This window comes from Podospora pseudopauciseta, chromosome 4 (genome assembly GCF_035222475.1).
Source record: "Podospora pseudopauciseta strain CBS 411.78 chromosome 4, whole genome shotgun sequence".
Taxonomy (NCBI): Eukaryota; Fungi; Ascomycota; class Sordariomycetes; order Sordariales; family Podosporaceae; genus Podospora; species Podospora pseudopauciseta.
Window position 1 is genome coordinate 1,909,087 of NC_085894.1, and position 26,024 is coordinate 1,935,110.

Below are 26,024 nucleotides of genomic sequence, written 5' to 3' on the forward strand. Positions count from 1 at the left end.
AAATCGGCCATCGTCTGAGAGGTTTTCGCTTCCAGCCCTTCCAAGCCCACCTCAACAAACCCTATCTCGTCCTCCGCATGTTCCTCACTGCTCTCCTAGATCTCCTCACCTCCGTCGCCCCCCTCCGCAGCAGTAGGCAACTCCATCTCCACCACCCAAGGCAACTGCCTCTCCCTCCCTTCCCCATAAGGCATGACCGTCGCGTTCACAAAAAGGGTGTTCCTCCCCCGCACAATCTCATGCTCATCACCATGACAGTGCCTCGTCTCGACCCCTTATCCCTCAACTCCCTCAGCCGTCCCTCCTTTTTTTCTTCTTTCTTCTTTCTTCTTTCTTTTTTTTTTGGTAACGGCTAGCAGGTCGTTGTTGGGTGGAAGTAAAGTAGATAAACTTTCAATCTTGACCGGTGACTTGTCCCCAGTCCAGAAAATGACCTCAGCCCCCCCAACCCTCATGTATATGCCCAAAACAGTGCAGCTTTGGTTTAGCTGTCGCGGTGGCATCGTAGATGTAGTCGCACCCGGCTTGCTTGCTGTTGTAGTCTTTACCGAGGATGCCACGCGGTGGGGAGTGGGTGATCACCACATCCACCTCCTTCGGGATCTTGAATGTATGACCTTTCTTCCGGTTGTGAGTGAACGCCTTGGAGTTGTCCCTTGAGGGGGAGAAGGGCTTGCATACACCGTCAGCAGGGCGCCGTTTGCGAGGGCAAGAGTACGAGTGCCTTCGTCAAGAAAAATAATGTTTTCTGAGGAGGCGGGTTCAAGGAGGGAGGTGGCTGCTCCGGCGGGGGCTTGGAAAACGCCTTGGCTCGAGGTGGTCTTGGGGAGGAAGGCTAGGGGGTCGAGGGTGAAGTCGTGGTTGCCGGCGATGAAAAGCTTGAGGGGGGGCGTTGATGGTGCGGAGGAGGGAGAGGGCGTGGGTGAGTTCGGCGAGTCGAGAATTCTCGGTGAGGTCGCCGCAGTGGATGGCGACGTCGATGGGTACGTCTGGGATTGTGTGCTTTGTGGGTTTGCAGCAGTGGGTGTCAGAGAGGATGAGGAACTTGGTCTTAACCGGGGTGTCCATTTTGATTGAGGGCAGGGGGGCGAGGAATGATGTGTTGGTGTTGGTGGCAGGTGCAATCGAGTCAAGATCTGACTGTGATGATAAGGGAAAGAGATTTCTGAATGAGAAGAGAAAGTTACTGCCGTTGTTGGAACTTACTTAATACGTATACAGGATCAAGAGATTTCATCGGTGAAGGTTTTGTTCACTTTTTACGGGAGGTCTGGTGAAACCATCAAAGTCTGGTAACATCAGCCACGGCGAAATTTTGCAATTGGTATAGAGTTTGGAAGTGGTTCCCTCCCTCCTTGAATGCTGCTGGGTAACTCAGAAAAGTAAAAGTCACATCTAATATGATTTCAGCTATGGGGACGGTCTATCCCGCTGTCATGTTTCCGTATTTACGAGCTGTTCACTATCGATCCCTTGTATGCAATTTATCTCAGCTTTTATTGCCCATGGTTGTCAGAGACTCTCACGGGTAAGTCGTTTACAACTGGGAGAGACCAAGCAACGTTACGGCCCTGGTGTTGCAAACCCACGGGCAAGTTGCCCCCGACACCATACACGCGTTGCAGCGGAGGCTTCGGGCCTTCCACAGAACGTATCGTCATGGACACGCGGTTTCGTTCAAATTCAGAGCGCATGCGCCAACTGCCGGTTTGATGATAGAAGCCAGTTTTGTCCGTTCCAAGGTTCGGTGTTGTGAGGGAAGGAGAGGCATCCAAAGGCGCTAATTGAGCCCGTTGTATGAGTCAGGGATGGATTTAATGCTCGAGTTTCATATCTAACGAAGGCAGGTGCAGGGGTCCAGCAAAGAAAGATAGGTTCCACATGGTATCATTTTCGAGCTCCTAGATCAAGGTTTTCCTCGTACCAAACCTGCTACCTACCCACCTATACCTACCACAGCAGGGCAATATGGTACTGGAGCATAAGGCCGATATTGTACATTGTGTCCCAGTGCCTGGGGACGCGCAAAAGGCAATGGATGATGCTCCCACTCACCCAGTTGGCTGAGCACCCAGTAATTTGAGTACGTACCCGGTGGGACACCCCCTGGTGACATCACTGTCAACATCCACCTAGGTACGGGGCAGTCGTCATGAAAATCGCTTCGATTGACGGGTGACCAATGCGAGATCCTTCATACAATATATGCAACCTGAATACCTTACCTTAGCCGCTTGGTCTGGCTGTCGTTGTAACTAGTGATGTGACCGTGGTGGTGATGGATCGGCATACAAAGGGGGTGTATTCTCAAGGATCTGTTTACTCACCAGAGACGGGGCGGTATCAACAACCCGTTCAGCTCATAATAGATAGATGGTATGACCTATTTTCCCATGTTTTATGTCGTCCAGACTATTGGTAGCACACGCAGTACCTTTGAGGTGTTGCTCAATCACGGTGATCAAAGTGCACTTCAACATGGAGGACCTTATCGACAGTTGGCTTTCGAATATCAGGTTTCTTTTGGGAAAATCTTGTGCAAAGACCATGGGAGTTTCAGGGGCTGAATCAAGAAAATGTGGAAGATGCCCTCCTCATCCTTCAATGTAAGTTTGGGACTCGCACTGATTGACCTAGAAGTGGCGGGAGCACGGAGAGTGCGAGTGGGAGCCGGGACTATTAGGAGACTCGGGGGATGAGAGTCGCAGCCGTGAGAATGGAAGCCGTGGTTGTGGCTATTCAGAGAGCCATTCGAGAAAGAAGTATGGCTATTAGGTAGGAAGACGGCATGTCAGTCAGGCGGTAGTGTTTATGGTCAGTATAGATGGAGAAAGGAAGACAAACGTCAAATTTCCCGGGTGTCAGTTTTGGAGGGGGTTGAACGGAACAGCTGGCTGTTAGGCAAAGCATAAGAGGGTTCGTTTCTGTGTTGGAAGCAGCTACCAGAGGCGGCATGGCGCTGGGACTGCTGAAAGCGTTGCTTTGGTTTGATCGGTTCACGAGAAGAATACTCCCGTATCAATCCATCCAGAGAATACCGTGACTTTTGAAGATAAAGCACCTTAGGTAACAAACATTTGACCATTGATCACTCAAACATCCCCAGGCTCGGTAGATGGCATCTTCCACGGTAATGGCCCGTTCCGACGCACCCACTGGGTTGCTTAAATGCATAGACTACTCGAATCAGGATCTTATCCGAGAAAGCCTTGGAGATCGGAGCCGATGAATAACTGCAAAGACACAAGTCAGCAACCTCTTGATGACTTCAAACAGCGCCAGCGTAGATGCCATACGGAATCCCAGGCGCAACCCTGATCCGGTTCGGGCAATTCTCGTCCAGTTCAACCGGCGGGCCCTCAGAATAGAACCCCAATGGCACTTCAAGTACGGGGAATCCCATCTCTTCACAGCCAAGTCGTTTGCGATGCCCATTGAAGAAGGGACAGTGAGGAGATCAAGACCGTGTTTCTCCATCGCACCGAGGATCCCCACTTCGCCCCCGTAGAACTGCCCTTGGCTAACCATCTCTCTGTACTTGTCGGTGTTGACATAGATTCCCTCAGCTTGGGTCCACAAAAACTTTCTAATATCGCGGTCTGGATGCTCCTCGCCCGCAAAAGACTTTGTGAACCTGATGATGTCCTCAGCAGAGTGGATGTGATTTGGGTTGGCCTCGAGGGTCTGAAGATATCGAACTATATCTCTCTTGAACTCTGAAGCCCGTACAATGCCACGAACCTGCTGGTTGAGCTTCATGAACTCCTCGACATCCGGGAAGTCGGCATTGTCAACCACCTTTGCTCCAGCCCGGTGTAGGGTGTCGAGCGCGGACTCGAAAGATATCATTATGGGTGATGTAGAGTCGACAGTGAAGGTGCTGCGCGGGACACCTATGGTGATCCCACTCAGATCCGTGTCTTTGCAATAGGTGGTGAAGTCGGGGACTGCAAAAGGGATATTCCAGGTACGCTCATCGTTCTCGCTTCGACCTGCCATCGTTGTAAGCAGGTGCGCCGCGTCGCTCACTGTTCTAGTGAGCGTTCCAATGACGTCCTGACGCGCCGATGTAGGTAGAGTTACATCGTTCACAATCAGGCCGCGGCTGGGTTTCGGTCCGGTGACGTTGTTGAGCTCGGCCAGTTCCAGAATACTGCCAAACGTCTGTAGATAATGTCAGTGGTTCTGATGCAATAACTAGCACGGACAGGAGCCACTGACCTCCGTGCCAATGGCAGCCATCGACAATCCTAGGGCAGCTGCAACTGCTGAGCCAGAACTGCTACCTTCAGGTGTAGAATTGGAATAATATGCAGCCGACATTTGGCCACCCCGGGGGCTCCATCCAGAACTGATATTTAACCCTCTCAGGTTGGCCCACTCAGACATGTTCGTCTTGCCTAGGATCCAAAACTCCGGCCTCTCGCAGTTTTCCGATGACTGAGGACTCGGCCGAGGGCTTCGCCCCCAAAAGAGCGAACGAACCAGCAGATACGTCCAATCTGTGGCTCGTAACTATGTTATCCTTGACGAGAATCGGAGTACCGTGGAGAGGACCTGATAGACATTGTCAGCGATGAGGAATCTAACCGGCGACTCGCTGATTCAGTTTAGCCCCTGCTTCTCGATTGCCTCCGCTCATTGTCTAGTTCCTGGGCCACCGATAGAGCATCCGGATTGATCTGCAACACAGCCTTGAACTTGGCAGCTTCGTCGATTCTCGCCAGGCACGCTCTGGTGAGGCCCAGAGTCGTGAATCGGCCGTGACTGGAGGCCCTCGGCAGCCTCGTCGATCGTCAGATCCAGAAGCCAAGGCAGATCGCGTGGGTATTGTGTTATCAGTCTGCTTATGAGCGACATTATCAGCAAGAACCAAGATCCCGCCTCTATGTCTTCAAACCATGATCTTCGTGCAATTCTGGAGTGTGACGGCGTCGACGGTATTCCTGCAAGAGACAAATCGTTCATCAGTGAAATACCAAGGAAAGCCGAGCCAAATATCTGGTACGCTCAAGGATTCATGAATGTTAAATGCTCAGTGTAGAATTGCTGGAAGAAGCGGAATTGAGGAGTCAGCGGACCAGACTTAAAGAGCCAGGCGGCCAGAGCTGACAAGTCAGCTGGCACAGGGGCAAGACGGGAGCGAAGCCAGGCAGTCTGATCATGGACCATGGTTAGCAGAGGCTGCAAAGACGGATGAAACACATCAAGAAGCACTTTCTGCTGTTCACTCTTCTACACTCTTCTACTCTTCCCCAATTCACTGGCTATTCCTCCCCTTCCAATGAACCTCCACCCCCTCCCAGCTATGCTTATTATACCCCCCCTGCACCTTCCTACACCTCCTCAACCCCCACTCCGTCACGCCCACCATCAAACAGCTCTCAAACATAAACGCGCAGCTCCCCTCCCCAACCTTCTGCGGCTTCAGCTCAGCCTCCCTAGCCCCCTCATAGCTATCCCTATCCGGCCCATGCCCACTCATAACATTATGCAAACTCGCTCCCCCGGGTACAAACCCCCCTTTCCCGCCCTTCTTCGCATCATAACCCCCCTGAATCAAGCCCATAAACTCGCTCATCGTATTCCTATGATACCACGGCGGCCTAAACGTATCCTCCCCCACCAACCACCTCGGCGGGAAAATCACAAAGTCCGCCACCGCCGTCCCCACCTTCTCACTCGGCGCCGTCAACACGGTGAAAATACTCGGATCGGGATGATCATAGCTAATCGTCCCAATGGTATTAAACCTCCCAAGATCATACTTGAAAGGGTAGTAGTTCCCATGCCAAGCCACCACATCAAACGGACTATGCCTCTGCACCGTCTCATAGAGCCCATTATTAAACTTGACCTTGATCCTCCACTCATTCTTTCCCTCTTGCGCCGTAGCACCATAATCCTCCTCAAAGTCCGCCTTGGGCGCCTGAAAGTCCCTCGCATTCGCAAGACCGTTTGATCCAATCGGTCCCAGCTCAGGAAGTTGGAAATGTCCCTGATACAGCTCCAACGCGTACCCCCTCGCCTTTTTGCCATCCCCCACAATCTCGACCCTGTACTTCACCCCCCTAGGCAAAACCGCAATCTCCATCGGCCTAACCAGCATCCTACCAAACTCAGTCCTAACATCTAACCCCCCCTCCTGCGGAACCAACAACAAGTCCCCATCAGCAGAATAATACGCCTCCTTCTCTTTCATATCCCGTCCGCAAGCATAGACATAAATGCCAATCCCTTGCTTGAGCGTTGGATCCCCCGCCCCGGCAACCAGTTTCAACCCATCGACAAAATCATGCTCGGCGTGCTCGTCATGGTCAAAAGGGTCCCAACGGAGTTGGTTAGGGATGTAATGCTTCTTCTCATGCTGCGTCTCCACCGCCTCGTTGTGGGCAGTCACCGGCTCGAACGGCGGGTGAGCGCACGAAGGCAGGATGCGGTACAGCCACGTCTGCTTGTTTTCATTCCGGGGCGCGGTGAAGGCTGTGCCCGAGAGCTTTTCGGCGTACAAGCCGAGAGGTGGTTTCTGGGGGGAGTTTTGGGCGAGGGGGAGGGCGCAGGGGTGGGCTTCGCTTCTGTTGACGCACAAGTCAGTCAACCAATCTCAAGAGATGACGGGAGGCAAAGGAGAGACAAACTGGTGATAAGAGTCAAACCCAACCAGGTACTCGTACTTCTCCGGGATGGAGAAGTTTGTGACTGGCATTGTGTCGATATCTCTTGATCAATCGCGTAACAAGCAAACGGTATTCCTTACTCTAGGTCAAGTAAACACAACCAAACAACCTCACCCTTCCCCCAAAAAAGCCGGGCGAACCACACCCATTAATACCTCCCCCGCCGTAAAACCCACCGCGTCATCTCCCGTCAAAGTTCGGCCTGTAGATCAGATCGGAACACAGCAAAAAGGCAGGCACGAACGCTTCAAGTTCAATTCCGCGGTCGTCAGAGCCGTTTCGGAGCCGTCCCTAGCCGAGAATATGCGCTCGAACCGTCACCGGCACAGCGAACCACCGTTCGCAGTGGACCTTTCGGCTTTTGTGTGACAAGTGGACCGTGCTCCCCTGCTCAGCGGAGTGGATCGGACCCGCTGCCAACGGCATGAGCAAAGTCCCCACTATTGACGACCATCAATTGTGCTTCCAAGAAGACATCATCGAGACAGGTGTGGGGGTGATAGTGATGAAGAGAAGAAAAGGTTGCGACATCCCGGAGCTATATGCAAACGGTTCATCTCTTGGCAGGGGTTTGTTATTTTTGGTGGCATGAACACCGGCACCACACCACCAAACCTTCAGCAGCTCAGGCCAGGTCAGGCCACTCTCGACAGCTTCCAGAGCTCCAGCCCCGCACATGTCCCGCACCACCGCACCACCGCACCACCACACGTCACCAAACCCCGAGATCTCCGGCCCATATGATGACATTGATTGGGGATAATCCAGGTACCGCTCAATTGGAGTCATGGCATTGGCTTGGTGAGTCTTGGAAAGCCACCACTCATCAGTGCTGAGGTTGCAGGACATCACAGTCGAAGGACTCGGTCTTGAATCGAGATCACAGTATTCTAGTCACAGATATCACAACCACAGGCATCAGACACAGATGTCAACTACAAATAGGAACAGAACAAACTCGGTGACATGTTTCATTGACGAGCAGGCTATGGACTGGTCCCATGGTGATCCTCCCTCGCCATCCTGTCAAAAAAAAAGGGTACACCTTCCGCAAAAGGCCACCATCGAGTCAAAACAATAGCAATGGCCTGCTAATAGCCACCAACTACACCAAGAAGGCAAATTTTTCAGATCGCCCGTCGCCTGCCACCCTTTCCCAGGGTGCGCGGCGTGCAGTCTGCGGCAATAGCCCAGTCTCGAGATGCAACCTTCAGGAAGCTCTCGGCGTCGTTGGAGAGTAACTGCGCTATGGGGGCGTGTCTCTTCATTACTCGTCAGCAGCCTGCTTCTTCTTCTTCTTGGAGCCGCCGCCGGGCGCTACACCGGCATCCTTGGACAGGTGGACAATGAGCTTGGTCCATGACTCCTCCTTGTCCCACTCGAAGCCCTTGAGGTATGGTTCATCGAGCTCGTCGTCAGCCTGATGCAGGGGAGACGTGTTAGTTACGGGGATAAACAGCTAACTGATGGACAAAGGTCAACAACATACCCTCTTCTTGAATTGCTTGTGGATAGCGTCCAGCGCATCCTTGATGGTGACACCCTTGAGGTTCCTCGCCGTTACTTCAAGTCCCAATGGGAAGTGCAGGTCAATCTTCTTGACTGGGGGGGTGGTGAGCAGCTTCTTGAGCACGTCCTTCTCCTCTATTGTGCTTGGCGAGGTGTTGATCTTCCTACGAGGCTGTTAGCTCCGAGGAAGCGGGGAAAGGAGGGGTTGATCAACAAAGATCATCAACGATCCAACTCTTACCATCCCGTCTTTTGCGTCTCCTTTGCAATTTGGAGCTCAATTCCCTGGGCCTCTGCCATTGGTGTCAGCTAGGGGCTTGCAGAAACAAAAAAAATTGGGAAACCTACCCAGGTCATTGATGTTCATCACACCAGCAGCGCTGGAGGATGCTCTCCTGTGCTTGGTCTCCTTGGGTGGGGAGGTGCCGAGGCCCTGGACGGCAGAGTCGACCTTGGTGAGTGGTTCGCCGGACATGTTGGTGGTTTTGGTGTTGCTGATAAGCTAGCTGGCTTGTTGGAGATGGTAGGGACAAGATTGAGATTGTCCTTTTAGGTTGCTGATGATGGTTGTTTTGCAGGATGATGTCGATGAGGACAAAGAAAGAAGAGGGAGAGAGGAGGAGGAGGAGGAGGAACGGGAGCAGGCTCAGGCGGGGAAATCAAGGGGTATATAGCTGTTCTGTGATCTGCTGCTGCTCGTATGGTGCCTGGCTCGACTGTTTCGTCAGACCGGGCGGGGTAATTGTCAGTCGAGTGATCACGTTGGCCAAATCACAGCATCGCGTGACGAGTACATCATCATGGAACGACACAGCAGGCTCACCCCAGCGCTGTCCGAACAAGGAAAGGTACCTGGCCCAAGCGTCTTGCAGCACGCTAACAGCCGTCAGCAGGGGGGGAGGTTCAAAAGAATCTGGGGAAAATCCGGGGTAGCAGGGCCAGAGACCCACTGCTGACATGCCCAGTTTCGACCTCACACTTGGAGATCAAAACACAAGAAACACAATCCGGCATTGAGAAGGCGCTTGGAAAGACATTGGGAGAAGTTGCACGGTTTTTGCAAGTGTCTGTTGTGACGATATCCCCTCCCAAACTTTGGCTGTGGGGCTCGAGTGACATGGCCGTTAACAGCTCCCCCTCTTCGAGCCTTTGTCTGATGAGAAGCTCTTCGAAGCTGCCCGGTCCCGTCCCACCCGACACAAAGCCAGCCGTGGTTCAGGTGGGGCGCAGCAATGTGGGGCTGGCCTTCGCGGGATGGCCTTCACCTCTGGTCATGGTTCATCCCAGCTGTCAGGGCATGTCACGAAAAAGACATCCAGATCCTCCGAGGGGCCACAACATTGATGAAGCATCCACCTGGAAGCCTCGCTCATCGCCTCATCAGCAGCATCAAGCTCAGAGCTGGGAAGAGGGGGAAGCTGAAGCTCGGGAGGGGAGACATTAAAGGTCCTGTTTACCCGATTGATCAGGCCTTGTGCCAATGCATCAACCCCTCAACTCAGGCACAGCACCGGTGGTTGTGTAACAGGAATGCCGTCGAAAAGCGGGGAAGCTCTCTCCCCCTCTTCGATATGCTTCAGTTCGTTGCAGTCTAGGTGTGTCAGGAGGTCGGGCAGTCAAGCTCGCTCCACTGTTGACGTCGTGAGCTGGGATAAAGTTCCCAAGTGCATATGGCCCCCTGTTAGTGCATAAAACGGATCAAACGCCGGCCATTGATTGACCTCCGGGTGCAAGGTGGTCCGCTTTTGCTTCACAATTATCGATTCACTGACTATCTACGAGCCTGGGTACCTACTCAAACATGCCCTACATCCTCTTTTCTGGGTATTACCGGCAACAGCAGATAGTTCGCATACTGCTTCGAAATATGGACGTAATTTGTGCCTTGGAAGATATCCGGAGATCTGCCGCTTATTAGCAATCAGCTGTCATCAAGTCCCGCAAAAAAGCAAGCCATCCATACCTGTCCACAGCATCATTGTGTAAGAATATCCCAGACCCCTGGGTATCCCCCGACGCCACCTCCAAAGCCAAGCTCTCCCCCTCTTGAAGAACAACGCAAGTCGGCCACATCTCCACGTCAACAGCGTAGACCTCGCCTTGAATCACGGGGAGTACATCCCTGCTGGTGTAATCCCGATGCGGCAGCCACGGCTGATGCTTCGGGTGTTTCTCGTTGACCTTTCTCAGTGATACCCTGAGCCACCCCTTGGTCAAAGGCACGGGATCGCCCGCCGTGCCCGTGTAAAAGATCTCCTTGCCATCCTTGCCAATATGGCGAAGCGTCAGGAACAAGTCGATATCCGACGGCGTTGGTCCGCCCACATCAGGGGAGGCAGAAACGTTGAGATGGGCGACAATGTGCCCTGTAATCTCCATCTCTTGCCCTGGACCCATGTCAGAAGGGACAGTCTTGAACGTCAGCCCCTGAGATTCATCAATCGTCCCCAAGGCCCGATATCCCAGCTTTTTTTGCACCCCTTCGTGAACCCAGTTGTTCATTCTGACCATGGCCATGTCCCCTGAAAGATAAAACCTCGCATACTCTGTCCTCTCAATCGGCCACTCCTCCTCCTCTCTCCTCTCAAACGTGTCCCTCTCCCGCTGGGCATCATTAACGCCCGCATCCCCTTTCCGTATCACCAAATCAACCCTCGCCCTCCTCCCATCAGTCCAACCCCCTCCATCCTCCCCCTTGAGAAACGCATCCAAAAAGCTCCTCTGCACCTCCACCTCCTCATCATAATAAAACGGCAGGTCATGCCTCCCGGTGATCATCCTCAAAAACTTCTTTTCGCTCCCCGCATGTAGATACCCCTGTATGTTCCCCCTCAAATGCAGCAAAATCCCACCCCAGTTTCCCACGCTCAAAACCGGGACGGTAATATCCCCCATATCGTACTCCTTTTCCCGATAGTACCGCTCATCCCGGTACCTGTTCTCTCGGTTATCAACCGTCTGATCCCTCCTCTCCCTCTCCAACTCCCCCTTTTCCTTCTCCCCATTTTCATCCACCGTCTTCCCCCCCCTTCTGTTCGCGAGTCCGTACTGGTTACCAACAACCTGCCTCTCCCACCACCATCTGACAAACCCATCACTGTATATCCCCCCGTGCCGGCACCGGTCACGGTAGTAATCGCTCATTCCCTCCCACGGGATAATGGCTGCTAGACCTCTCGGTTGGCGGGCAGCTACTCGCCATTGGGAGCCGGCGTAGTAAGAAACGCCTAGCAAGCCTACCTTTCCCGTGGACCAGGGCTGGGACGAGGCCCAGGTTATCAGGGTGGCGAAGGCTTCCGAGGTGGAACGGGACATTGTATCCAGAAAGCCGGGGGACTGCCCTGTTCCGAGCTCGTCCGCGCGGAGGATGGCGTAGGAGTGGGCGGTCCAGAATGAGGGGTCGGGGGTTTCCTGGGGAAAGGAGGTTTGTGAATCAGGGGCTGGGATCAAGGAAGGGCGGCAGAGGGGAGGGGGGATGGGAGAAGGCTTACCCAGCAAGAGTGAATGGATTTGTGGGCTGGGTTGACTTCGGAGAAGGATTTGGGGTTGAACCTGTAGATAGTACGGGTGGTTAGCCGAGAATCATGCCTGGATGAATTTGGTCATGGCCCGGACCGGGTTGTATCCCACCTCTGACGAAGCGAAACAATACCAGGTGGTTTTTTCCCGATAGGGAATCACGATCGACATGACCACGCTGGTGCGGGGCAACTCACTCGCTATAGGAAATATCCTTCCCGTATGGGCCGTAGGTTACCAACACCGGGACGGGGTTCGTGTCGGAGTCGTGAGGGCGGTAGATGTTGCACCGGATCAGGCCGGGGCCAGTGGCCAGGCCGGACACGGGGACGGATACATTCTTGGAAAAGATGTAGGGGAAGGAGGTGCGGTCGTGGGTTGTGACGTCGGGGAGGGAGCTGTAATCGCGGTGTTGGGTGGCCGAAGTGGACTTGGCTTCGGTGCCAGAGTGGTTGTCTGGCTTGGGGGCGGTAAGGGTCATGATGCTCAATACCTGTGTTTATGGTGTTCACAATAGGGAAGCGAGAAGAGCATCCTGGTGGACGTGGGAAAAGGCCACATGCAAGCTTGATGCCGGGATAGCACGTACCTGAGTCGCGAAGCTGCCCGGAGGTCCGTCGTCGCACTACATGTGCATGACCCGTCCTTTGAAACCCCTTTCTGTCGTAGATTTCACTCAGGTGCATGTGATAGGCGGCTTAACGATCACACATGCAGAGGTTACAACTCAAAAATGCCCTGTATAAACGCCACCTCGCACCTTGGGTATCAAGCAGACCAACCCTGACCCAGACTTGCGCACTGTCAAGCAACACCAATCTGTGGGACATGTATGCCTAAATTTGAACCGATATTGATTCCAAAATCAAAGTGCTAGCTATGCAAAGCTTTTTCTAAAAACAATCCCAGAAGCGCCGCTAAAATGCATCAGATCTTTGCCCGCCCAAAACGCCACAATGCTTGCCCCCCAAAGTCACATTCCATCATAGTGGTATCAAATGTCCATCACTCATAACTTCGTCATCCACTTCCCATCCCTCAATACCCCTTGTCGTGCCCGCCAACACCATAATCCCTCTCAAGCTCGCGCCCTTCCCCCTCTTGCCACCACCCATCCTGCTCCCACCTAGCATTACTATCCCTCCTCACAAAACCCTTTTCCCTCGACGGCGTAGACGGCACCATCCACCCCTGCCCACTACCACCCCGCCCCTCCCACTGATATGAACTCCCCGGTCGGCTCATCACCATCGCCCTCCTCCTTTTGATCCTCCACTTCAATCCTCTCACGACAGCCTGCAACAGCACCCCGAGCACGATCAGGGCCTCCAATAACAAAAGAAAGAACCAGATGCCGTTGAGGAGGTGATCCTCATCTCCGGCGAGGGCTGCGTGGGGATTGAAGCGCTTTTGGAGGGAAGCGAGGAGCGTGTGGTAGAGGTCGGTGAGGGAGGAGAGGAAGGTGGTGAGGGGCTGAGCGAGGGGGAGGGTGTTGGGGGGTGAGAGGTTGGGCATCGCGTGTCTGCTTTTGTCCTTGCTTTCAGGAAAAAACGATGTCACTAAATGGATGTTAGAGATTTGTTTGAAAATGGTCAAGTAAATACAGGGGGAGAGGGGTGAGACATACCTGGTTTTTGTCTATATAAAAGAAGTTGGGTTCTCGGGGAATTCCTCTTGTCCTAGCGCTTAGATACCTGAATGTCACCTTTGTTGCGGGGGCATGGTATGGCTGTGGTTTTGAATGATGTATTGTATGCAGCAGCAGCGTCCGGGGCGGTGTGGTTGATGTCGTCCTTTGAAAATCCTTTCAACTGCCGTAGATGGGACCAGATGGATACCGTCGTGTGTGTCCTTCTGCCCTTCTCCCGCTCCAAAGAAAATGTGCAACTGTCCGACCAGCGGGTTCGCGTATTCTCACATCCAGCCCAAAAGGAAAATGATAATGAGAGAGACAAACCCCTCGTGAAAGTGGCGCTCACAATGGTCAAAAGTGAGGTGACTGGCAAGAAAATTGGAGGGGTTGGCCCACCCAGGCCAGCTAATCCTGGACAAGCGTCAGATGCAGTGCTGAAGTGTGGTCTCTGTAATGGTTCCAGTTGGTCCCAGTTGTGGCCTACCAAGTGGGTATGCGGTGAAGCCTGAGTGGGGATTTCTTTTGCGCCTGTCACCGCTTTTTGGCCTGTGATTTGTGAAGTTTGTTCTGTTATTATTGTTTTGCTGGAAAATCAAGAGGTGTTGTCCTGACGAGATGGGAGAGATCGTGAAGGAGAAAAAAGACACGTTGAAATATTGGCTTACCCGCCCAGGGTCCTGGTCGCTGTGGGATGGCTGCTGTGCGCCCACACCACCACACCCCTAGAAAAAGGAAGGCAAGGTAAGCGGCTCCCGAGGACGGAATAGATGAAATATTCATCACACCCCCGCACTGGGATTTGTTTGGCAGCTGAGTTGAGGAGTTCAAGCCCAGGTGGGATGGTGGTGGGCAGGGCTGGCTCCCCGTCGGAGTGTGGCTGCTCACCTTGGCCCCCTACTGCCTGCCCCCAGTATGTCTGCATTCTGCATCATGGCGCAAGAGAACCTGCAGGAACTTCTCCTGCAAGATGGATGATTTTGAGATGCGCGTGAGCAGCTTTCAATATCGGGATTGAAGGTGAATGAGAATGCATTTCTTGGGTGACGAAATCCATTCCCGGCCCCCTCTTCGCTTGTAGGTCTTGGCATTGGCGGGCTGCCCTGGTGGATCACAGGTAGCATGCGGTTATTTTTGTGTAAAATAACCGGCATCCACCATGTTCTGATGGAGCCGGGGTTGGATCACTTCTGGGTTCAATGTCAACGTCTGGTCTCCGGTCCGGTCAGTGCTCAGAGGCTCCGGTCTTTGTTTACTTTCGGCCGGCTGATCCCCCGGCCGATTCAGGGCAAACGCCGAGATGTCCGTCGCCGGGAACTCTGACTTCAGGGGCAGGGGGTACGCAGTGGTTCCTTTATCAACTTTTCCTTTCAGAGCACCTGCTACTCCCCGTGGTGATTCGCAGGCGTTGTCCTACAACTGAATGGTTGTCTGTGTGGGCTTCTAATCCAGAGTGTCAATGCATGCCTGCAAGGTAATCTTTGAAGTAATGATATGTGACGTGGTTTCCGATTAATATGGTAGTTCTGTGGCGTTGTCTACCGTCTACGACGTGCTGTGGTCTGTAGTTCAGCATGCAGTTCAGTCCCGGCCAGCTTTAAGATGCCGGGTAATGATATTCACCAGACGGACACACTGTAAGTATCAAAACTTGCACATTGAAGCATTCACCATATGTAGGTCCCCGGCTCTTGATAATAACGCAACAGACAAGACCACCACAGGAATATGTTAGAGTGTGGATAACCAATTTTCAACTTTGATGACGACATAGGGCCTCAACAACGCCAGTTGCAAAGACTTCACCATCAATATCAATTGCCCCTTCCTTGCTCAAAGGTGATGATTGTTGACATGGCCCGAGCGCCCCCTTTTGTTTATCCGCACTGTATCAACGACTGCTTGTTCAGAGCGACTCTCATGTCCTCCACCACCTTGCCCTCGTTGACTTCTTCTCATCATCATCCTCGTTATCTCTTGATATTCCGACTTTCTTCAGCTCCAACTTCGTTAACAGGCTTCACTCATCGTCAGAGAGCCGATGAGCTGCTTACTCGACTCCTATCATTCGAAGGGAACCCTCAATCTCCCCATCAACCTAGAAGTCTCTCAGGATGTCCTGTGGCATCTCGCCAATTTTCACCGCCCAGAGTAGCCATCAAGGTGTGCTGTGCTCGTCACCGACCAGCCTGTCAGTCTTTCTCCCACAATCACTACTTCCATATCATCTCTGCCCTCGCACTTCTCCTCTCTCTCTGCCCTCTCTGCCATTTCTTCTCCTTTCTGCCCTTTCTTTTTCCACATCATTGCCTATCTTCTCATCTTTCCCATCATCTATCACTACTGCTGTCACTCTATCGACCACCGATATACTCTGCTCTATCAAATCCTCACATCTATTCGACTTCAAAGTCCTTCAGGTCGACTCAGTAGCGGCAAATCAACCCTCTTCTTCATCTTGGGTTACCAAGCAGTCGACGCACGCCCTCCAATACTTTCCTTACAGGTCGAACCTTCGAATCGAATGTGCTTGAGGCACCAGTTTGACGCGTTCTGGCGCGTTCTAACCCTGATGACGCACGTTGAAGCCTCAGGCGACTGACTTCGATGCTGTTCTATGGCATTGCTCCTTCCACTCTTCCCCTTCGAGTCGCGCACAAACCACACTTTGTCAATATTATTTCACACATTACCCCGCACTATTCTCTTCTTCTACCTCTTCTGACCGTTGCCCTCAGCCTTCTCATCTTTTCCTGCTTTTACCTTTTGATTCCCTCAACCTCACAACACTCGTCTTCTTTACCTTTGTCTTCTTCATCTCTTCCACTTTTGTCTTTTTCCATCTTCCTCCTCAGGCTTATTCCACCAAGCCGATCTACTTATGATCGGGCTTCTTCCTCTTGTTCCTCTTTTTCATCTACATATTCTTCATTTTCCCCTTTCTGTTTTTTGCCTTCTTCTTCTTCTTCGTCTTTTCTTCGTCCTCTTCTTTGTCTTCTTTTTCGTCTTCTTCATCAATCACCATTACCTACCTCTAGACATCTACTGAGTCCGACAGCGCATTTTGCCCACATCAGCCGTTGCGCTCTGGGTCACCTATTTGACTGGTACGTATTCCCCTCGTCATTTTCCCCCCATTCTCATCCAGGCTTCTATGATTATACCCAAGCTCGATTACTTGATTTCCAATGAGAATCAACGTGTTGTTGTTCTGACACTGCCCTCATATCCTTCTCTTGTTTCTCTTGATCCACTTCAGATTCGCGGACATCGCTAACTATTGACATTCGATGACTAGATCAAGCCAGTCTACCATCTTCCTTCCAGGGGGCTGGAGCCTCTTCTTGGTACGTCTTGACATCTCCCAAGCATACAACCCACATGATGATCCTTCTTCCCATTTTTGATTCCACTTATGAAAAAAAGAAAGAAGATACTCGACTCGTCGATCTGACAGGTATTTTTCCATTGACACTTATATTTTCCGGGATTCCTTGCGGTCGCTGACTTCATGTGCATATCAGGTCCATCAAGGCATATGCCAGCTTAATCAACCCGACATGTTCTCGGCCCCAACCTCCTGTCGTCAACGGTGTTTCCAGGGCTTCACAGTTCAACTTCTTCTTTTTGCTGATTCTAGGCCACTGGCCATGTTCACAAGCGGTATGTACACTCTTCATTTGACACCTCATCCCCTTCCAATGGCGCATGATAACAATGCGGTGGTTGAATGACAATAAAAGCCACCTCTTGGCATTAATCTAATTTGCCTTTCCTCATTCCTTGCCTTTCACATCTCTGCATTTTTATAGTACAATGTGCTAACCATTTGTTCTCTTCAAGGTCGTCAGTATATTCACAGCCAAGAGCCCACCTCATCTTCGAACTGCCGCAGCAACCTGGACACTGGTTTGATACCTCACCACGGCATGGCCCTCGGCTCCTTCACTTGCCATCAACCTTCTTTCAATTAAGCCCGTTCGGCTTCTATTGGTATGTTCATTTCCTCTATTCCACTTCTTCCCCAGCCTAATGGGTATGATAACACAACGAAATGATTCGACTCAAATATTATTAAAAATGGGACCACAGAGCACAGATTTGATTTGGCCTTCACCATCCACATCAACCTTTCCTTCTGGAGTATTCTGTCTACATTACTGACATTGTTTCCGGTTAGCTGCAAAAACGACTAGGTCATCGACTACCTACTCTTTTGCAATTGGTATGTCATCTCTTTCACTTCACTACGTTGCTTTTCATTTGCTGACTTGTCTGGTTTTGCACTATCAGGGTCACAATTTCACAACATCTCCTCTTCAGCTTTGCAACACTCTCCCGTTGTCCTCTCGACACTCCTCCTCTGTTCGTCCTCATTCGTTTACCCAGCTTCGTTTATCCTCCTTCATTCATCTTCCCCAAGGTTCAAGACCAGCTGCTTGTGCGGCCATGGCTTTTCGGCAGTTGACGCAGCTCTTGCTCAGCGAGCTGTCTTTGCTGCCAAGCCCCTGAGCATTGTGCTTCCAACCATACAGCCGGCTCTTTGGCATCGCTGCCATCGACCCTTCCTTTCCCGTCCATCCTTCCTCGATCACACTTTTCCTGTCTTTTCTTCATCCCCTTCATGTTCCCACCCCTTTTCTCACCACCGGTAGCCAGCGTTGCCTCTTTTCCCCCATCACCATCACCACCCACCGGCCCAATGATGGCACAACAGGACCCCTGTCTTTGCTCTTGGCACGGCATTGACAGCCCTGTTTCTGAGGGCCAAGGGGAAGCCAGGACGGTACACCCGACGCGTGGGCTTTCCCTTCCTGGCCGCAACTCGGGTTACTGTACCAGGTTTTCGGAGTTGTTTTCTTTGAGGGGGGGTGGCTGAGGACGTGGGTTCGTTGTCGGGCTCGTTTCGCCCCGCGTAGGTCATCCTCCTGGGTCGCTGGAGCCCACATTTCCATTTCTTTCTGCCCTCATGATGACGAGGTGAGCAAGCTCCTTTGCAGACGCGGGGGAGTACTGTTGCACGTGCTGAGGGCAGATTTTCACCCATCGTTCTGTAGCGCTTTGCCGGCGCGAGGAAACGACTGTGTACGTGGAAAGTGGAAAGGCTTGTTGTGTTCTCATACTGAGACGCGATCAAGGAGCCTAACTGGGTGGCAATCAGGCACGCGCTCGGGGGCATCATCATGTTCGTTCGCCGGAGCACTCTCTGGTTCGCTTGAGGGAGCGTTGAACTCGGAGATCATTTCGAAACTCGGTTTTCCTCGACCTTGCGAGCGCAGTACAGTGTGTATCAGACGGGTTGGAAGATCTTCACCCCGGATGGACTCTCGTCTGTTGGCTGGTGGTCAATGGGTGGACAACACCATCAAGATCGCCACATGCATGGTGTTTTGCGTCTCGGGGCTATCACTAGCGCAGAGGTTAAGACTGAGGACGAAATCGCTTGCTTGACGATGTCGGCTGGCTTTCTGAGGTCTGTCTCGCGCCTGTCAAGGTTTGTTGGGGGGTTTTTCTTTTTCTTCCCATTCCCCATTTCCCCGAGAGTTTTTGGGGTGTTGCTTTTCTTTCTCTATTTCCCCGTTGTTGTTGCCAGTTGGGCTTGGTGTTTCTTTTTCTTTTTTGTCGGTTGTTGTTGGGGTGTTTCTTTTCATTCGGGCCCCTGTTTGCAGTTGGTGTTGTCGGTTGGGGTTTCACTCTATCTGCCCCTATTCAGTTGGTGTTGTCAGTCGGGGTGTTGTTGGGGGTGTTCCTTTACCTGCCTTCTGGCCCAATGATGACACGACATTCTGCTGTGCAAACGCAACAATCTGTCTATCCTGAGGGCTTCTCCTGGTGCAGAGGAGTCTTTCTTCTCAGTCTTCTTCGTCTGTATTTGGCGATGGATGTTGCTGGGGTGGTTCCTCTTTTTCCCCTGCTGTTTTTCAGTTTTTCTTTTCTCTGGTCGATGATGAGAATGTCTGCCACTGACTAGACTTCTGAGACCCTCTTTTCTTTCTACTTCTTTTGTTTTCTTTCCTCTCCTTTTCAGCCTTTTTTCCTATCTTTTCCAACCGTTTTCTTGTGTTGTCTTCTCCTTTCACACACCTCCGGTTTTTGCCTTTCCCCTTATTTGGCCTGTGACGGATATGTTAGTCAAGAGGCTTACTTCCTTTTTCTTTCTTTTCTTTCTGTTTTTTCCCGCTTCTTTTTTGCCTTTCTTTTCTATCTTGCTTCTTATTTTCTTTTCTATTTCCCTTTTCTGCCCCTGCGGTTTTGCATTTCCTTCACTGCTGCCTGTGATGAATATGTCGGCCAAACGGTTGGGACATCTGAGGCTCCGTTTCTTTTTTTCTTTTGTTTTTTCTGTTTTCCTTTTCGCTTTTCCTTCTGTTTTGCCCTGTTTTTTTTTTTTTTTTATCTCTTTTCTTACCTTTTTCTCCCTTCATTTTTATCTCCTTTTTTTTTCACTTTTTATTCCCGCTTTATTCTGTTTTCTTTTCTTGTTTTCTTTCCAGTTTTTCCCTCATTTTTCTCTTCAGTTCCTGCATTTTCATCATCATGTAGCCCATGATGAGTTTGTCAGCCACGGCTAGACATCTGAGGCTCTTTCTTTTCTCACCTACTCCCCGCTCTTAGTTTTTTTATGCCTGTTCCAGGCTACTTTTCTTACGTTATATTTTTCCATGAACTACCGAAGCTCAACACCGACGTTCAACAAGACCAATGATGAAAGTGTCTCGCCGAGACTCTGAGGTTTTTCACCTTTCTCTGTGGGCCCTGGGGGATCACTTTGGCTGCCTGCTTGTTTTTTTCTCTAGGCAAGTCCAATTCTTCGTCTTTTTCTCAGACTGGCTTTTGTCAGTGGCGTTCGACTGTGAGATATGGCACCGATGACAATGGCAGACCTATACAGGGCTTGGTTTCCTAGTCTGAGGTTTTGCGCAGTTGCCCGACATACAGGGCGTACCGATTTGAAGAATACACGTGGAGTTGGTGGTGGACAATTAAGACCATTTTTCTTTCTCATGTCCGCTTTTGTTTCCTTTTCTACTTTTTATTCCCTACCCTTCGTTGCCTTGTTTCAATCGTTCTTCACCTTCCCCCCCCCCCTGTTCGCATTTCTCTGCTCTTTTACCCTTCTCTGCCGTCTTTACTTTTCTCTTTCCCGTTCCCCGTTTTATCTTACAACATCACACCTCTTTCATGCGTCTTAGCGCAAGCATTTTCACCCAAACACGAAGAGTTTCACAGACCGATGATGACATATGCACACACATCCCTCCCGTCGTTTCGTTTCTCGCGGGAGAGAGACCTGTTTGTTTTCTCGAAGGTCTAGTGCCACACACAGTTTGAGGTCATCATTTTCGCCTGGTCGTAGCTCATGTTTGGAGAGGGCTTCGTCAAACAACCACACTTTTTCTTCTACCTTTATTTGTCTTTTTTTCCTTTAATTTCTGCTGTCCTTACCCTTCTTTTTCACATTTTCTTTTCTACACTACCCTTCCCTCTTGTTCTTCTCTAGGCTTCAACAACGTTTTTCTCCTTTTGACACCGAAACTATCAGAGACCAATGATGATAATCACCCCCGCATTGTTTTGTTTTTTCTCACGCGGGAGTGAGACCTGTCTTGTTTTCTTCCACAAATCGAGTATTCCAAGCCTGAGGTCTTTATCCATTTTTTTTTCTTTCTCAAGTTGTACTTTTTGAGGGCTCTTGGGGGCACGCTTCTCTTTTTTTGTCGCTGGACAGACACCTGTAGCTGCAGTCATTTCCCCGTCAACACGAAACTATCACAGACCAATGATGACACCTACACACATCCCTCCCGTTGTTTTCTTTCTCTCACGGGAGGGTGACCTGTTGTTTCTTTTCTCACAGGTCAAGCATCAAAGTCTGAGGTCTGAGGCTTTTCACTCTGGGGATAAATTTGTGTAGTGTTCTTTTTTCTGTTCATGCAACAAGACCTGTGATGACAATCACACACCCATCCCCCACCTCTCGTGGGTGGTAGGGAAGGAAAGACCTGGGGATATTGGTCCCGATAGGTCGAGTGTTATACAAGTTCTGAGGTCATTGGTGCTACGAAGGGGTGTTTGTGGGGATCTGAGAAGAGTCTGGGGGTTGCTGTGGGGATCAAGGTGGTTTTGGATGGTGGTTTTACAGATAGAGAGTGTGTCGATGGAGGTAGCTTGGAAGAATGGTGTTCAAATACGTGTATCTATATTGTCTTGTTCATCTAAAAGTATGAAGAAACCAGATATTGGTCCAGCTTACATACATCAAGACATCTGTCAGAAACATTCCTCCGTTGTGCTCAGTCACTGTCCGCAACACCGATCCTCCAGAGTCATAACAAACCAATATTCACGCTACCTCTAAACCGTCAACCTCCCCTTTCACCGCCGATAACCACCATACAACTGATGACGAGGTCCCGAGTGTTCCGGGGGCCAAAATTCATCCTCGGAGTCAGAGTCAGCCTGCGCCTGCCAACGCGGACCTCCATAGCCATCCCTTGCCCGGCCAAAATCAGCATTGTCAAATGTTTGTGACCTTCGATTTTGCAACATTGGCATGACTGTCTGCGAATGTCGCGGGTATGGCATGTTGTCTGTCCTTTCTTTGCTTCCCCGTGGGGTTATCCTGGGACTCTCGTACGGAGCAGAAGGTGACAGTCGCACATCATAACACTTTTGGTGATCTCTCTTGTTTCTTGGCGGCAGAATTGACTCTTGTAAGGAGCTCGATGACGCAGCAGGGGAACAACTCATCGGAGCGGTGGGCATAACTGCTTCCAGGTCGGGTGAACTGACGTAGATGTTGAGGGTGTCGTGGGGTGAGGTGGCGGGCATATCGACGATGCTAGGAACCCAAGGGCGAGTATCAGGACTTCCGGTTCGTAGACGCCCGTTTTGGGAGGTTGTTGAATAGGCTGGCGAAAGGGAACGGGAGCTGAGAACTGAAGAGGGCGCACTAGGAGGGCGTGCCTCATCCACATCATGGAATTCCATGCAGAAACTGACATTGTCCTGCCATGATGCATTCTTGAGAGAAGCTGGTGAATGGGTTCCCGCGCTGATGGCTCGAGGACTTGAAGGTTTGAGATGAGAGGCGGCAAGGGCAGATGAAGACCTCTCTGCGGTTACGGGGCACCGTTCCTCTTTGGCATGCCCAGCTGGTTTGGCGGATATAGCTCTTCCCACGGTCGACGTCTCAGCTGGGTCTACTTGCGGCTCAAGCGGTCCCAGCAACCCAAACTCATGAGTTGTGTTGGAGGACATCAGAGGATCTGGAATCTTGCCGTCGGGTTGACGTCGTCTCCAACTAGCGGTCCTTCGTCGAAGGGCTCGATGAAACTGGCTGATACTGAAAGTCTCCGTATTGTTTCCAAACTCCTCAAGTTGTGCGCATAGGTTTTGGGTGAACGTATAGTCCCCATCTTGGATAGCCTTGCCATCAATGTCAACAGCCGCGAGAGTGATCATTGGTCTCGGCGGCGGCCGATGCATGTGATCTATCGCATGCTGGCCTCTCTGCGCGTAGCAGCAGTCCAAGAGAATCAGGATATCAGCACCCTCTACATATTGTATTCTTGATAAAACATCCGTCGCCCAAGAAACGGATACGTCCTTGCTTTTTGGGCATCTTGTCCTCAAGTTAGCGAAGGCAGCTAGCTCGTCGAGAAAGAATTTCGGGAGACTTACGGAACTAATAACAGGTCATTATCGGGTTCGTGGGGGTTGACTACCGCATGACCACCGTAGTAGATGATGAGCAGGTCCAATGCGCCCTTCTCCTTCTTACTGCATTCATTGATCCGCTCGACAGTCTCGTTCAGTTTCTTGTCCAAGGCACGAGGATATTTTTCTGACGGAATGAGCCACTGCTCAATGTCATAGTTGTATCCCAGCTGAAGAGTGTGGACAAACTCCTCCAGTTGCGTGTGAAACGGGTTCTCCCCCGCAGATGCATGCTCTCCTCCATCTTCTTCCCAGGCGAGGAACAGCCCCAAGACATTCTGATACTGTTGTTGACCCATCATACACTGTGTTGTGGAGTGTAGAGAAGCCGAATGCCGGCCGCAAATTGGGCGACATGGTGTTCCAAGGTTGGGCTGCTCCGTTGATGGGCACGGAGCCCAATCGAGGGGTCTGTTCCCTGTGTGGTTCAAACATCTGCGCCTGTTATCCATTGGTTCCAAAAGCCCCTCAAGTATCCTCAACGTCACTTCCAAGGTCTCCATGCAGCCCAATGACAGATACTTTCATCTCATGCACCTTTACCTCACCACAGTCAAGCGGCGGACATCACCTCAACCATGACCATAAAAGCAGAATCCTTCCAGTTCGAGGACTACGCCTATGGGATGCGAAAGTCTGGCTTCGGCCATGCCTTGCTCCACCCAGCCTCCGATCTCGACGCCTACCCCGGTGTCTGCGGCTTCATCGACGACAGGGGCGACTGGCAGAGAATCGTCGACGTGACCAAGCCGCAAGAACTTAAAGCCTTTGGCCTAAGCCCCTTCGTAGGACGAACGTGGGAAAAGCGGCGGGAAAGCTGCAAATGGGGTCCCAAGATAACGGAAACCGTCAGCAGGGTTGCGATCTCAACATCTGCCGCAACTCAAGCCAACATTCCTGCCACCTTCTCCTCTGCCTACAGATATGAGCTTAAGGGGGAGTTTGGGGCGATCCTCCTGTGCAATGATCCGGTCGAGAAGAGATCGTTTGGGCTCAAAGACCCCTTCAGCACATGGGCGAACAAGAATGCCAAGGATCTCCTGAGGAGGTTCCCTGACATCAAGAAGAGCGGCGGTTTTTATGTTATCACATCGACCATAGCGGCGAGGGATATCCGGATCACCACTTGGACCACCAAGGGCACATCGGTTGTCATTGGGGCCTCAGCCGAGATTGATAATGTTGCGAAGATTGATGCTTCGACTGAGTTTTATGTTGGTGAGACTGCTACGGAGTGGCATGAGCCACAGGTTGAGGTAGGACACCCTCATTGAAGCTCCAGAACCGCTCATTGACGAAGTATTTCCAGGAAGGCGAGAAGAAAGTGTTGTTCTTTGGTGGCGTCTACATCAAGTACAGTAGACTCTGGGTGAGTGCCATGGACGAACGCCGAACGTGAACCAGGCGCTAACACCGTGTCAGCCATTGCGAGAAAAGGACCAAAAGAAGTGGAGTGGTTATCGCGGTAGTGACGACGGGAAAGTCATGATTGAAGAGGACAATTACGCATGGGATGTTGAAGCTTGCCAGATTTGAGGTCTGTGGCTGTAAGAAGAGAGGGACAGAGAATGTGGGGTTGAACAGAAGGGCGCTGGGTTAGGGGTCCCCGAACTGGTCATCCACTGCACAACATTTGTTTCAATAGCATCATCCTTGCTGAAAGCATTTCTCCACCGAAATAATTCTGCATTAGCTCAATTTCCATCAAACATGCAAATTATCAATAGTCCTGCCATCGCCGATAGGCACCTCCGATCCCCGCCCCGGACCCCTCCGGGAGCCGCCGAGAATCCTTGGCGCGCCCTCGGCCGTCGCCGTCACCGGCCCCGGAGAGCCCAACACGGCGATCGATAAAAGGACACCGGTGCTCAACAACAGATCACATCATCACCCAACACCACAACATCCAACCACAACAACATCATCACCACCACCATGCCCACCAACACCAACACCCCCCCCAACCCGCACCCCCCCTCAACTCTCCTCACCACCCTCCTCACCCTCACCGAGTCCACCATAATCCCCCTCACCACCACCGGCGTCTCCTCCGGCTCAAAACTCTTCGGCGCCTCCATCCTCTCCCGTGACACCCTGTCCCCCATAACAACAGCCACAAACAACGAAGCCCTCTCCCCCCTCCTCCACGGCGAAATAAACTGCATCCAGCAATTCTTCACCACCATCCCCCCCTCCTCCCGCCCCTTCCCTTCTTCCTGCATCTTTTTCGCCACACACGAGCCCTGTTCCCTCTGTCTGTCTGGAATCACCTGGGCTGGGTTCAACGAGTTCTACTATTTGTTCACCTACGAGGACTCAAGAGACGCGTTCAATATCCCGTATGACATTGACATTTTGGAGGAGGTGTTCAAAGTAAGGGGAGAAAATGAGGGGGAGGGGGAGTTTAAGAGGAGGGGGTTGTATAACAAGAATAACAAGTTCTTCAAGAGCAAGAGTCTAGGGGAGCTGATCGAGGAGGTGGAGGATGAGAAGGAGAGGGAGTACTTCAGGGGGGAGGTCAAGAGGCTAAAGGGGTTATATGACGCGCTCAGTGAGACGTACCAGAAGGGCAAGGCGGAGGGTGTGGGGAGTGAGAGTGTTTGGAAGTAAAGGGGAGATGGCTGCTGGGAAAGGAGGTGAGGAGACGGGACAAGTTGGTTGTCATGATGATGGACGGTTTTTCTTGTTGAGGGGCTTTTCATTTTTCCTTTTGTTTTCGGCTGCTTTTTTCAGGTTTCAACGATACCCTGTCAAAATTGACTTCACTCTTTTTTTCCATGCCGTTATATGGAATTACCCTCGCTGTCCGCTCGCAGATTTGACCATTGGGCAAGCATAAAATGCTCAAACGATCCTCAGTCTACCTTAGACAGAAGATTAATACATCTACTCCATAATGTCTCAAATACAAATTATCCTGGTGAAGAAGCTACCTCTTAACCACAACAACGTGCATCATCTTATCGCCT

At 51.5% G+C, this 26,024-nt stretch overlaps 9 protein-coding genes across 9 annotated transcripts; 2 read left to right on the plus strand and 7 right to left on the minus strand.

Annotated features, from left to right (window-relative positions):
• Positions 1 to 435: 435 nt before the first annotated feature.
• Positions 436 to 1,068, minus strand: QC763_403450 (uncharacterized protein; the record flags this gene model as incomplete). The annotated part of the gene is made up of 3 exons (XM_062911978.1): positions 436 to 655; positions 682 to 1,002; positions 1,046 to 1,068. 3 exons carry the CDS (start codon positions 1,066 to 1,068, stop codon positions 436 to 438), a joined length of 564 nt encoding a protein of 187 aa, XP_062765710.1.
• A 2,118-nt stretch (positions 1,069 to 3,186) lies between these two features.
• On the minus strand, positions 3,187 to 4,944 carry QC763_0065640 (uncharacterized protein; the record flags this gene model as incomplete). The annotated part of the gene is made up of 2 exons (XM_062905912.1): positions 4,222 to 4,944; positions 3,187 to 4,164 (listed from the first exon to the last, which is right to left on the minus strand). Exons 1-2 carry the CDS (start codon positions 4,387 to 4,389, stop codon positions 3,187 to 3,189), a joined length of 1,146 nt encoding a protein of 381 aa, XP_062765711.1. The 5' UTR covers positions 4,390 to 4,944.
• Positions 4,945 to 5,036: 92 nt separating this feature from the next.
• QC763_403440 (uncharacterized protein) lies at positions 5,037 to 6,827 on the minus strand. Its single transcript, XM_062911977.1, has 2 exons — positions 6,639 to 6,827; positions 5,037 to 6,575 (listed from the first exon to the last, which is right to left on the minus strand). The coding sequence occupies exons 1-2, from the start codon at positions 6,704 to 6,706 to the stop codon at positions 5,261 to 5,263; spliced, it is 1,383 nt and encodes a 460-aa protein (XP_062765712.1). The 5' UTR covers positions 6,707 to 6,827; the 3' UTR covers positions 5,037 to 5,260.
• Positions 6,828 to 7,455: 628 nt separating this feature from the next.
• Positions 7,456 to 9,592, minus strand: QC763_403430 (uncharacterized protein). The gene is made up of 4 exons (XM_062911976.1): positions 8,535 to 9,592; positions 8,428 to 8,479; positions 8,167 to 8,350; positions 7,456 to 8,097 (listed from the first exon to the last, which is right to left on the minus strand). Exons 1-4 carry the CDS (start codon positions 8,659 to 8,661, stop codon positions 7,945 to 7,947), a joined length of 516 nt encoding a protein of 171 aa, XP_062765713.1. The 5' UTR covers positions 8,662 to 9,592; the 3' UTR covers positions 7,456 to 7,944.
• Positions 9,593 to 9,932: 340 nt separating this feature from the next.
• On the minus strand, positions 9,933 to 12,340 carry QC763_403420 (uncharacterized protein). The gene is made up of 4 exons (XM_062911975.1): positions 11,903 to 12,340; positions 11,678 to 11,738; positions 10,150 to 11,597; positions 9,933 to 10,090 (listed from the first exon to the last, which is right to left on the minus strand). The coding sequence occupies exons 1-4, from the start codon at positions 12,184 to 12,186 to the stop codon at positions 9,982 to 9,984; spliced, it is 1,902 nt and encodes a 633-aa protein (XP_062765714.1). The 5' UTR covers positions 12,187 to 12,340; the 3' UTR covers positions 9,933 to 9,981.
• Positions 12,341 to 12,996: 656 nt separating this feature from the next.
• QC763_403418 (uncharacterized protein) lies at positions 12,997 to 14,356 on the minus strand. The gene is made up of 3 exons (XM_062911974.1): positions 14,004 to 14,356; positions 13,333 to 13,884; positions 12,997 to 13,264 (listed from the first exon to the last, which is right to left on the minus strand). Exons 1-2 carry the CDS (start codon positions 14,116 to 14,118, stop codon positions 13,385 to 13,387), a joined length of 615 nt encoding a protein of 204 aa, XP_062765715.1. The 5' UTR covers positions 14,119 to 14,356; the 3' UTR covers positions 12,997 to 13,264; positions 13,333 to 13,384.
• A 7,153-nt stretch (positions 14,357 to 21,509) lies between these two features.
• On the minus strand, positions 21,510 to 24,998 carry QC763_403410 (uncharacterized protein). Its single transcript, XM_062911973.1, has 2 exons — positions 23,020 to 24,998; positions 21,510 to 22,960 (listed from the first exon to the last, which is right to left on the minus strand). Exons 1-2 carry the CDS (start codon positions 23,556 to 23,558, stop codon positions 21,712 to 21,714), a joined length of 1,788 nt encoding a protein of 595 aa, XP_062765716.1. The 5' UTR covers positions 23,559 to 24,998; the 3' UTR covers positions 21,510 to 21,711.
• Positions 23,538 to 24,591, plus strand: QC763_403405 (uncharacterized protein; the record flags this gene model as incomplete). The annotated part of the gene is made up of 3 exons (XM_062911972.1): positions 23,538 to 24,311; positions 24,356 to 24,424; positions 24,478 to 24,591. Exons 1-3 carry the CDS (start codon positions 23,634 to 23,636, stop codon positions 24,589 to 24,591), a joined length of 861 nt encoding a protein of 286 aa, XP_062765717.1. The 5' UTR covers positions 23,538 to 23,633.
• On the plus strand, positions 24,991 to 25,665 carry QC763_403400 (uncharacterized protein; the record flags this gene model as incomplete). The annotated part of the gene is made up of 1 exon (XM_062911971.1): positions 24,991 to 25,665. One exon carries the CDS (start codon positions 24,991 to 24,993, stop codon positions 25,663 to 25,665), a length of 675 nt encoding a protein of 224 aa, XP_062765718.1.
• Between the last annotated feature and the right edge of the window lie 359 nt (positions 25,666 to 26,024).